This window comes from Rhinolophus hipposideros, assembly GCF_964194185.1.
Source record: "Rhinolophus hipposideros genome assembly, chromosome: 19".
Classification (NCBI taxonomy): Eukaryota; Metazoa; Chordata; class Mammalia; order Chiroptera; family Rhinolophidae; genus Rhinolophus; species Rhinolophus hipposideros.
In genome coordinates, this window is record NC_138065.1 from 182,994 (window position 1) to 195,262 (window position 12,269).

The following is a 12,269-nucleotide window of genomic DNA, read 5'->3' on the forward strand; positions in this document are numbered from 1 at the left end:
GCAGTTAGAATGACAGCCCCTCCCCCCGAAAAGCCTTTTCTGACTAGTGCCAGTAGTAGTAGTCAGTTTCATTTCCATTCATTGTTTACAGGTTTTGCACTCCAAATCCACCCTTTTGCAGATCAAAATGTTCCACAAAAATGTTTTCTTAATCTTTGTAATAAAAATAAATCCAATGTTGTTGTTAAAATTAAACATTTTATTGCATGTATTTAAAAATAAACATAAAATACTTTTTTAACATTAGAAATACTATAGCTTCATTTATAACGGTTTTCTTGCCGCTGCTCGTGGTAATTTCATACACATATTCATAAAATAATTATGACAACCCTGTAGGAGTAATAGTTGCAACGGAATGATTAATAACATCTACTAAATGCTCATGGTTTGATGGATCAGCCAAGATACTTCTGCGCAGAACTTAATTTTTGAAAAAACTTCAATGGGGTTCATCATTGGAGAATATGGTGGTAGAAATAATAGTCTTGTCTGACCAACAAGATCACGCACTTCCTGGGTTTTGTGGAGGCTTACATTGTCCAAAACAAACCACACTTCCTCCAGATTCTCTTCATCCAATTTCTGCAATAATCTGAAGAAATTCGCAAAAAATATTTGAAGTAACCACAGAATGTGCAATTACTTCATGCCAGACCATTCCCTGAATGTTTATTGCTGTAGTTAAACATTTCGTCCTATGTTGGCACGGTCCCACGAGCTGGTGTATTAACTTTCGATCGCACCTTCGTTCGCCGAAGATGGCAATTAAATCCTGATTCATCAATGAATATTATTTTTTTTCGTCTTGCTTCAGGGGGGCTTCAAGAAAAATTCATGTGTACACTTTGTACATCTCAATTGTGCTGACTTCCGACAATCAACTTGTAGTGATGCACACTTGAATGTGATCCGTAATTCTTTCTGTCCATTCCTAATGGAACTTATGCTTAATTCCACATATTCGGATTCGAGCATGTATGTCATGAACACCCCGTAAAAGTTATGCACGGATTTTCCTCAATTATTTGGTCAATTTTGTTTAATAGTGATGCATTTTTTCTATTAATTCACCGCCATGTTATATTGATTAATAATGGACTTTATTGTATTTTTATTAATCCGAGATTTCAGCTGATTTATTCACTGTTCTACCATCTTCATAATATTTTATAAAAACTTTTTTTTTATCATAACTGATACGATTGTATATAGGTGGATTATTGTGTCCAACAACGGGGTTTCTTTTTTTTTTTTGGGGGGGGGGTTTCTTGATCTGGATCTCGATGATTCAGACGATGTGATTTGCATTCGCCAGTGCAAATGTGTTTGTAGTGGACTTCCGGAGCTTGATTCAGTAGGTGGTGATATATCCATTTTCAGGGTCTGAAAAAAATATTCTGGATTTATATAAAAACATCTTAATGGAATCAAAATATGTAAAATGCTTACTAACATTATCACAAAGAATCAGAGTACAATGAAAAAATGTTGATGCAGTTATCTTTTTGTGTATGGTATGTAACAACGTATGTAAAATCAGAACAATTCTATTTTTTCCATAATGGATATTCTCTAGACTGGCCTCATTTATGTACATATGCAATATCAACATTTAACTTACCTTGAATTTGTAGATTTACAGGAATGAGTCATTTTCTCTAAGTTATAGCAGCCCACCAATTGACAGCAATCTGTTTATAATGTATCGATCAAATTAATGTATGTATATGTATTGATTGGTCACCTATCGAGTGCTAGTCAGTACAGTTCACCTGACCGCATAAGTAACTACAAATAAAATTATGAAAAAATGACATTATTGTGTTATTGCCTCTAGTGTCACCCCTAAAAGGTGAGTTTGATTTGCAAAAGGGTGAATTTGGAGTGCAAAACCTGTATACTCCACATACCACTTATTGCTGCTTGACATTTGTCTCTCTTAAATGCAGGCGTGTTAAAAGCAGGGATCTTCTTTCTTTTGTTCCTCGCTATAGCCTCAGTACCTAGAATAGGAGCATGCACTCAATACTTGTTGAATGAATGGATAAGAAATAGATATACAGTCACTGGGTATCATGGAACTTGGCCTCACTGAGGTGGTTTGGAACATAGAGAACTGGACCTAACCCAAAGGTGTGAAGATCTTGGTCAGTGCTGTCTAATAAATAGGACATGATGATGTGAACGCCTATGTAATTTTCCATTTTCCAAAAGGCACATTAAAAAAGTAAAAAGACAGGTGAGATTAATTTTAATATATTTTGTTTAATCCAGTATATCCAAAATATTATTTTAACATCTAATCAGTATGAAAATTACAAATCTCTTACATTTTTTTTCCAGTCTTTGAAAGCCGGTGTTTATACTTATTGCACATCTCAATTCAAATGCTAAATTTGCATTGAAAATAATCCAGATGACATAAAATTTGAAACAGAAAAAGTAGATTCATATATACAAAATTACTCCAAACATACTTAAAGCCATTCCAATAACTGAATTGAGTATCAGTTTTAAATTTAGTTGTAGTTGCACAGTCACATGTATCTAGTGGCTACTGGACAGTGCAGACCTAGGTCAAGGAGAGATTGAGTCAAGGGGCAAAGGAGGGTAGCACCCAGAGTGGGGCATGGAGGGAAGAATGCCTCAGAAACTACCATGTAAGCTCTTTATGCAAGCCTCGTTTGAGGACAGATTTCTCTAGTCTTGAAAAATAAGGTATGGCTTCCTAAAATAGACTACTTCTTTAACACAATTGCTGCATAGCCTTTAGATACCCTGGGAATCATTTTGTGGGGTAGGACAAGGCCTAGCAGTGCTGGTCATATGTACCATTTGTAAGTAGAATCTTATTGTATATGACGTGGAACAGTCATGGAAATCAGATTTTCTTATAGATCAGTGGTGCTCAACTGGGGGTGATTATGCTGCTCCGGGGACACCTGCCCCCACTTAATTTTTGCTTGTCACAGGTGGGGGTGCTAGTGTTATCTTGTGGGTGGAGCCCAAGAATACTGCTAAACATCCTACAATGTAGAGGACAGACCCACAACAAGGAATTGTCTGGCCCAAAACATCAGAACCAAGGTGCAGAAAGCTTGCTCTCAAAGGTTTGAGTATGAAAGACCCAGAGCTGTTCTTTCAGGACCTCAGCTTAACTCCCTCATGATGATATTACTAATGGGAGAATAGATTGTTTGGAAGCATTTCCAAGTTTCAAGTTGTGTTTTCACTGTGGATGGACTCTGATAAGACAATAAAGAAATGATTTCATGCGCAGGATGAAAGCGTAGTCCCACTCAATAAAGATAACATCAATATTATGTGCTGTGCACATAAGACAATGAACCTTGGGATAAGGAACTCATCTGTCATCTCTGCATGGCTTCCATCATATGACCCTTTGTCTCAAATATGATTGACGCCAATATTAGAATTACTTGTCACTCTTCTTTCCCTATCACCATCTCATCTTATCTTTGTTCCTTTCCCTAGCCCCTTGTTCCTTATTCTTTTCCTTCCCTCCCTTCCTCCTGTCTTGCTTTCTCCCTCTTCACCAAGGCCCACCCCTCCTATGTTCCTCCTCCCCCATCACTCATCTGTCTCCTCCCTTCACAGCTGCTGACTCCTCATTCAGAATCGCCAGTTCACCCCCCCGTTTTGTGTCTCGAGCTGCCCCCCATTCTTCCTCATATAAGCACATCTGTCCAGTTAGCTCAGGAAAACTATAAATTACGTTTTTGCCTTCCTTAAAAAAAAAAAAAAATCCCTCTAAACAGATGAGAGGAACAGCACATGCTTTTGACACAACCATCTGAGAAACTGCCTTCCATGTTCTGGGTTCTTCCCAAGCAAGCGCTGTCCATCCAGTATGGCTTCTGCTGGAACCCAGTGGCTGTGACCGGTGCCTCACTTATTAGATCGTCTGTGCTATGCTGACCTCAGAGCTCTTCTTTCCAACTGGTTGTATCCTCACCGTTCTGTTTCTACACCACTTACTAGGATACCACCTGATTCTTCGTGACTTCAGAGCTCTTTTGACCTCATGCCTCCCTTGCCTTACGCCTGCAGTTGTCCCAGATCCCACTGGACTAGACTTTCTTCTCTTACCTACACAGGCTGTCTCTGGCCCCCACTGTTCGGTCCCTCCCTGACTCTTATCTTTGCCCCACTGCTCAATGTCATGACAGATACTATGGTGACAATTTGGGATCCACACCAAACCTAAAAAGGTTTGGGTGGAACTACTCTTCACTTGGCATTTGAGGATATACACCTCAGTAAGCACCTAACTTTAGTACCTTACTTTTTTCTTCATGACCATTACAAAATCCTGTTTCAAATGCTTTGAAACATTGCTCACGTTAAGTCACAAAAACAAGTACAAGTGTGAAACTTGACATTTAAAAAATGTGTATCAGCTTATGTAATCATTCAAAGTAAACTTACATTATCTTTCAAAACAGCACTTGGTTCAAAAGACTTAAAAGCTGAGCTTATCTTTAAGGTGTTACGATTCCAATAGTAGTAGACACAAAAATAATTCTAGTGATTTTCCCCCTTCAAACACACAAAAAAAGCAAGTATGCATAATCATCTTTATTGCAAGATTAGATCACTTCCTCGTTGTTCAGGCTATTCCTAGAATGGGTGGTTCCTGGCAGTTTGACTGCTATAAACTGGAAAGTGCTGGGTCTGTGGCCACAATTCCTGTCATGTTAAAAAATTCTCAAACTAGGAATGTAAAACTGTTCAAGTACATGAAATGGTTGAACACTTCTAAGACAAAAGAAAAAAATTGGATTGCTTACTGTCTTTAAACTACTGGTGTCCTAAATGTCCCAGTTTCTCACTCATATAGGTTATCTGACGGGACGGGGTGCTACCTTATAAAGGTAATTATATACTTCTCATACAGATGAGGTAGTAATTTCAGCTTTCAATTTAAATTATTAGGTTACTCTATTTACTTTAATAATCATCTTCCTCCAATTATAATACACTCCTTTTTAAAGGCTGAAAAAGTGCCATTATTATTATTATTTTCTTTGCAGGTGTTTGTACTTTATCTCCCGCTGAGATTGCAGCCTCTTTGGGTGTCTCTTTCACTACCTTCCTGAACTGAGTCACAGTTATCAACTCCAGAAGGTAACTTACCAGTGATCAATTGGGGCAGCAATGCCCTTCACAACTTTCTGCAGTGATAAAAATGGTCTATCGCTTGTGCTGTCCAATACAATAGCTGCTAGCTACACGTGACTACTGAGCAGTTGAAATGTGGCTTATGTCACTAAGGAAGTGAATTTCCCATTTTATTTGTGCAGTTTGAATTTATACAGCCACATGTGGGCACTGGCTGCCAGACTGGACAGTGCTGTTCTAGACCAACTGCGCCCATCTCCCTCAGTCTGCAATGACCTGGGACTCAGAAGAGAAGTGATTTGTCTAAAGTTATGGATCCCTAACCCACTGTTATCCTCAGCAGCTCCTACTGACCACTTACTGTTTTCCTTCCCACTTTAATGTCTTCTTTTGCCTGTTTTTTCTGAGGGTTTCCTCTTTTCTATCATTGGCAAACAAAAAAAATTACACAAAATGACTATACCCCCTACTTTAAGGTAATAAAGGAATATTTAGGCTATTACATCAATAATGATGGAAAACAAATACTACTGTTTAGTTCTTAATTTGAAAAGCAGTTTTCATCTGTTTTTCCTTAACATATCTGGTGGGCCTCAATTATATTATCTGCATTTTACAAAAGGGGAAAAGAAGGCAGAGAAAAATCGTAATTGTCTAGTCTAAAGTCAGACCCTGAATGGTCATGTAAAAAAGAGCCAAGAGTTGGAATTCACCGTCTTCCACCCAGGAAACATGGTTATCTTGGTCTGCAAGTGAGCTGTTTTGTCAATGGACAAGGCTTTCTGAAATAACTCTTAATTCCTCCAAGAAACTGAACTAAATTAGAAATAAAAGGAAATTTTACTCAGGCAGATTCTGTGGTGCCAGAGAAACTTTTAAAGGCAACTGAAGCTCTGCCTACATTCGGGCACCCTACAGTCTCCAGGGTGGATTCTGCCAGCCAGACCTGAGTTCCTAAGGCACGTCGGTATTTCTACCATGTTCGTAGAGTTTCTGTGCTGTATGAATTCTCTGATGTCTAATAAGTGCGGAACTTACGCGGAAGGGCCTCCCACACTCTTCACATTCATAGGGCTTCTCCCCTGTATGGATTCTCTGATGCTGAGTAAGACCTGAGCGCCCACTGAAATCTCTCCCACATTCTTTACATTTGTAGGGTTTCACTCCAGTATGCACTCTGTGATGTCCAATGAGATGTGAACGCTGACTGAAGGCTTTTCCACACTGATCACATGCGTAGGGTTTCTCTCCAGTGTGAGTTCTCCTGTGTTTACTAAGGGCTGAGCGCTGAGTAAAACTTTTCCCACAGTCATCACATTTATAGTGTCTTCTTTCCCTCTGTTGCCACTCTAATCGGCCCTCATTTTCAGTAGCATCTTTGGATTCTGGATGTTGAAGAATGTCTTTAAGTCTGTCATTTACCTTCCCAATGAATTCCATGTCGGTGGGCATATCTTCCTTCTGGGACACCTCTTCATTCGTAGTCCTGGTTTTCTCACCTGTAACAAACACTAGTACATAAACAGGTACTAGTTTAGATTTGAGAAGCAAAAAGCCTCTGCAAGACAGAACATACAAATGTTACGGATGCGTTATAAAGCAATGAAAGTCACACATAAAGTACAAATTAGAGATTTGGCACCATCAGCACACGTACTGACGACAAAAGGGATGACATTAAGAGGCCAGTAAGGGCAACAGCAGCAGCAGGGTGTGACTTCATCTGGGAACAGATGAAGAGAGAAGGGAAAGATGCTACCTGGCGACCCTGTGCACAAGCACAATGGTAAGTGGTACCAGACACGGCAACCCGCCAAGGACACTTCAGGGGGAAACACCGGGGAGGCCAAAGAACAGATGGTGAGGGAGATGCGAGTCTGGGAGCAGCACGCAGGGGCCTTAAACATAGGTGGTGCGTGGGAGTACAGTTGAGTGACAGTGAGTGGAGAGGACAATGGATCAGGGATCGGAGAGCAATGCAGTGAATGGAAACCACTAAAGGAGGTAGGGAGGTAGCAGGGAGTGACAGTGGACGACCGGTCTGCTGTGTCATGCTGAATCTTTTTTTCTGGAACTTCCCAGTCCTGATATTATGTCCTGTTAGAAACACTGACTACACCTGGCTGAAATTCTTCCCGTGGCTTCAGTGATACCACCCCTCTGCTTCTGTTACCTCTCCTACAGCCCTTTCCAGAACCCTCTTCCTCCACACAAACTTGAAACGGTGTTCTTTATTCATTCTTCCTGGTCAACCTCATTTACACCTGTGTCTTCTGTCACCTACCCACGGACAACTCCCAAGTCTCCATCTCCTCCCATACCTTCCCCTATGTCCAGAGCTGTATTTTAAACCGCACTGCCTGATGGAGTTTGTTTCATGTTTCACAGACACTGCAAATGCACGTGTAAAAACCGCATTCACTCCCTCTCTTCTTCACACATATACTGCACACTTCGGAGACTCTGCGGGTTCCATTCCAGACCACTCCAGTAAAGTGAGTGTGCTGGTGGATGGTCTTACCTCCAATGTGTAAAAAACGTAACATCTGTGAGACACCATAAAGTGAAGGGCAATACAAGAGGTATGCCTGTACAGCCCCCTTCTGATTTTCCTCTCCAGTACTGATACCATTGTCTGCCAAGTTGCCCAAACCGTAGACTTGTATTGTATTAAAATACCACCCCCCAATATCCAATCAGATCTATTCATTCTACTCACTAAATATCTCCTGAATTTTAGTTTTTTCCTTCCTTTCTCTCCAGCCTCACTTCCACTCTGGCCAGCCTGCTCTATATCTGAGAGTGGTCTCCCCATGACCCTCTGGTGTTTATATCTTTTTCTCCCTAATATAGTTGTGTGCTCATTCACTTACAAACATGGGAAAACAGAAAAGAATAAGTCACCTGTGATTTCATTATCTTGAATAACCTTTGTCTACATTTGGAGGTGATCCTTCCAATCTTTTTCTGTGTAACTTTTAAAAAATGGAATCATGGACTGTTGATTTCTGTGTCACCTACTTCTCTACTTAAAACGATGTAACAGACCTCCATCTGATAGGATGATGTTTTATCAGCTCCGCGTTCAGGAATCTTCACCACTATATCCTTTGATTTTCCCCTTCCACAAAATTCTCCACATCAAAATCAAACTCAGAGGAGTTGCTGATCTTAGGATGCATGATGCTCTTATGCTCTCCCCACCCCCACCCCGCACTGTTCTCTCTGCCTGGAATGTCCCCCTTTTGGTTCCCCCCCAACCAACCACCTCAACTCCAGCAAACGCCCCGTGACCCCTGCAGGCTGCCATAGAGATAGCACAGTGTACATGCCCACTGCCTTGCTTTTTGAGAACTGAAGTGTCTTACTTTGGTATTCCTTGCCTCAAGCATGGTGCCTGGCATATAGCTGTTGCTCAAAAGTCTTTGATTGAAGAGGAATGAATGAACAGAGTGGGGGTCTCAACTGCACCTCTAAAGTGAACCAATAACCAGCACTCTACCTTAAAGCACTAAAAGACTCCTTTAAATTTTACATAAGTGAATGCCATGCTTCACAGCTTTCACCCAGAAATATCTTAGATCCAAGTAAGTTTCCAGATTAGACAAACCACCTGGCAGGAATCCTAGAGAACGCGAGAACCATACTGGTGAGCATGGAACCCAGGGGAGGGCATGAGAGCCTCTGGACAAAGGACTGGTGGCACTGAAAACAGCAGAGCCGGGTAAACTGGATTTCAAGTTTGCTTTTGAGTGTAGCCTGAGGATACGCTAGACACCCTGCTTTCTACTAGTGAGTTGATCAGTCTCACTAGTTTGTGAGACTAGTTGGGTTTGTGGTTGGGGCAAACCCACTAGTTGGGTTTGTGGTTGGGGCAAACCCAACCACAATGCACTCAGCCTGCCCTGCAGAGAGGCAAAAGCCTGCCGTGCTCACTGATCCTTGCTCTTGTCACTACTTCTTTTAGCATGGGGGTGAATTACAGACTGAATTACGCCCCCATTCATATGTTGTAGCTATAATCCCAACTGTGACTATACTTGGAAAAGCAGCCTATAAAAAGGTCATTAAGGATAAATGAGGCATAAAGATGGGACCCTAATCCAACAGGTATAAGAAAAGGAAGTGATACCAGGAATCTGTGTGCAGAGAGAAAAGGCCATGTGAAGACACAGCAAGTCCACAAGCCAAGAAGCCTTGTGAACAACCCTGCAAGCACCTTGATCTTGGACTTCCAGCCTCCAGAATGGTGAGAAAATAAATTTCTGTTGTTTAAGCATCCCAGTCTGTAGTATTCTACCTGGCATGCCTAACAGATGAGTACAGGATGTCATACAAATTCTGCTAAAAATGGGAATTTGCAGTAATTTGGAGCTAGAATTGTCAGATAAAAACAGGTAGACGCATAAGGTATCATTAACTTGAATGAGTATTTAACTCTCATCACCCACCTGTTAGGTCAAACAACAGCTTTTATGTGTAAAGAAAAACTAATATAATTCTTTCCCTTATGCGTCAAGGATGGGAAGGGGGACAGAATCTTCCACAGTGAGGTGGGCAAGCAGGAAGTGAAATTAGAAGATGACAGTGAGAGAGCTCCTCTCTAACCTAAGGAACCACGTCTCCTCTCACACACAACACTTGCTCCTTACCACTCCTTTGGGGCTCCCCAGATTCCTGCTGGGTCTTCTGGGGACGGAGCTGGGCAGTCAGTGACTCACGTGGCCTTCCCACGGGGGCCAACTTGTCCAAAAGCGTGTCCTGTCTTTCTGAAGTGGTTGGGACCTGGGAACAGTGAAGCATAATTGGGCTTGTGAGGTAGATTTTGTGAAAGAAGTTCAGAGAAAAGATCAAAAACAGCATCTACCAGGGACCAGAGACTGAGAAAGGGACAAATTCTCATTCAATTGCCAGTGGCAATAATGACTACAAAGAAAGAGACAGAGGCTTATGGTTGCAGTTCTGCACACTGGAGAGTGAAACTCGGTGTCACTTCTCAATGATTGGCTGGGGTCCAGGATCACAGTCTTGCAACTTGGAAGGTAACTTAAAAGCCATCTGGCCCAACTTCCTGCCAATGGAGGCATTTCTGCTAGAACTGTGATGTCCAGTATGACAGCCACCAGCTAAATGTGGTTACTGAGCACTTGAAATAGAGCTAGTAAGAATTGAGATGTGCAAAGTGTAAAACACACACCTAATTTTGAAAACTGACTACAAAAAAAATGTACATCCCATTTTTTATATTGATTACATGTTTATGGTCAAATAAATACTAGAAAGTTTTAATTACACGTGTGGCTCACATTCTATTTCTGTTGGACAATGCGGTTCTCTAATATCCTTGAATCTACTTGGACCTCACCTTCAGTACTCTTATTGGCAAGGGAGGTTTTTACTACAGGGCAGCCCATTTTATAGGGAGCTATGAATGTCAGAAAGTTCTTTGTTGGGGGTGGCCAGTTAGCTCAGTTGGTTAGAGCACAGTGCTCTTAACAACAAGGTTGCGGGTTCGATCCCCACATGGGCCACTGTGATTGACAACTAGATTGAAACAACTGCTTGACTTGGAGCTGATGGGTCCTGGACAAACACACTTAAAATAAATACTTTCTTTTTTAAAACAAGCTGGTCCTTTGTTTCTCTGATACCTATGTGCCTCCCAGTACCTTCTCACTGACCCTATCCTTCCATACCAAAGAAACTCGATCTAGTGTCTCTTACTCAGCCCCCGAGCCCTGTCTTGTCTCAGGCAACAAGTTAAATACATAACTCCATGTGCCCTCTGCTTGGGCTCGGTCCGAACGCCCTGCCGTCTAAGCCAGAGGACCGCTCCCACCTGCTCTGGACGTCCATCCAGCTCTTCCTCTAGACCCTCCAACACAGTCACCGCCTCCTCTCCGGTCTCAGGATGGTGCATCTGCACCCACGTTCGCAGGTCCCCAGGAAGAATGCTCAGGAACTGCTCCAACACAAGCAGGTCTAAAATCTGCTCCTTGGTGTGGCATTCCGGCCTCAGCCACTGGCGGCAGAGCTCCCAGAGCTGGGCGAACGCCTCCCGGGGCCCAGGAGCGTCCTGGTAGCGCAGCTTCCGGAAGTGCTGCCTGAAGACCTCCCTCCCGCGAGGACCGTACTTCTGTGCGACGGAGTCCTGTGCCCAGCAGCGGTCTTCCGCCTTAACTATTCGCAGTCCTTTCTGTCCCTCCGTTTCCAGGGCTGTGGCCATCCGTGCTGGTTTTCAGATTAATCCTCTACCTGGGATTGGTTCAAGGAGAAGCAGAGAAAAGGGTGTCATGTCACAGCAAAAGCTGCTGTGACCATGAATACTAATGAGGGCAAGCAACCAGAGCTAAGCAGAGAAGCCTCGTAGGAGACTGTTAAAAAGAACACCGAAGGAGGGCACGGATTTGAATCTGCACCGTGGACTGCGGACAAGTGGACAAGGCACTCACCTAGCCTGGAGCTGCAGCTCCACCTAAAATTCTCATGTTGCTCACAAGGGACGTTCGCAAAGTCCCCAGGCTGGCAACCGGCACGAGTCAGCCCTGAACAAATGCCCCGCATTCCCAGCCTTGTTCAGCCTGAGATGCACGGCTCCCCGGACGCAGGGGTTCGGGTACGTGCGCCAGCCCAGGACGGGGGTGGGATGGCTGCCTCCGCACAGCCGCTGGCCACTGGCGTCCCTTCTGCCCGCCCTCTCTTGTAGATATGCGGGGGGGGGGTCGCTGACCACAGCTGCGCCGGCCCCTCTTCTGCACCCAGAAGGCGGGACAGAGACTCACCTCACCCGTGGAGAGGAACAGGGGCCACAGCGGCGTCCTTGGGCGGCTCGGAACAAAGGCGTCACTCAGAACGAATTGGCGCCGGCGCCGCCAGCCGACACTTCCGGCCGCTCTAGGAAGGTCGTCTCGGTGGCAGCCCCTCCGAGGGAGGGCACGGCTGCTGGCCATTCACTGATGGGACTGCCGGTGCCGGCGGCGAGCTCGGTTTCTTTGCTCTTTTTAAAAAAGTTTTCTAGTATCGAGATTTTCCTGGTTTAATTATTTAAAAAGCAATATGAATAATGCATTCAGATGGTTCAATATTTAAAAAGAATAAATGTACCCCAGAATCTAGTTTTGACC

The 12,269-nt window shown here is 43.2% G+C and overlaps 1 protein-coding gene across 2 annotated transcripts; it reads right to left on the reverse strand.

Annotated features, from left to right (window-relative positions):
- Positions 1-2,250: 2,250 nt before the first annotated feature.
- On the reverse strand, positions 2,251-12,019 carry ZSCAN16 (zinc finger and SCAN domain containing 16). Of its 2 annotated transcripts, none has more exons than XM_081080388.1 (4): positions 11,928-12,019; positions 10,985-11,400; positions 9,798-9,930; positions 2,251-6,644 (listed from the first exon to the last, which is right to left on the reverse strand). In XM_081080388.1, exons 2-4 carry the CDS (start codon positions 11,369-11,371, stop codon positions 6,100-6,102), a joined length of 1,065 nt encoding a protein of 354 aa, XP_080936514.1. In that variant the 5' UTR covers positions 11,372-11,400; positions 11,928-12,019; the 3' UTR covers positions 2,251-6,099. The 2 variants fall into 2 exon arrangements, with proteins under 2 accessions (XP_080936514.1, XP_080936513.1); XM_081080387.1 differs by having other exon boundaries at positions 2,251-6,656.
- Positions 12,020-12,269: the final 250 nt, after the last annotated feature.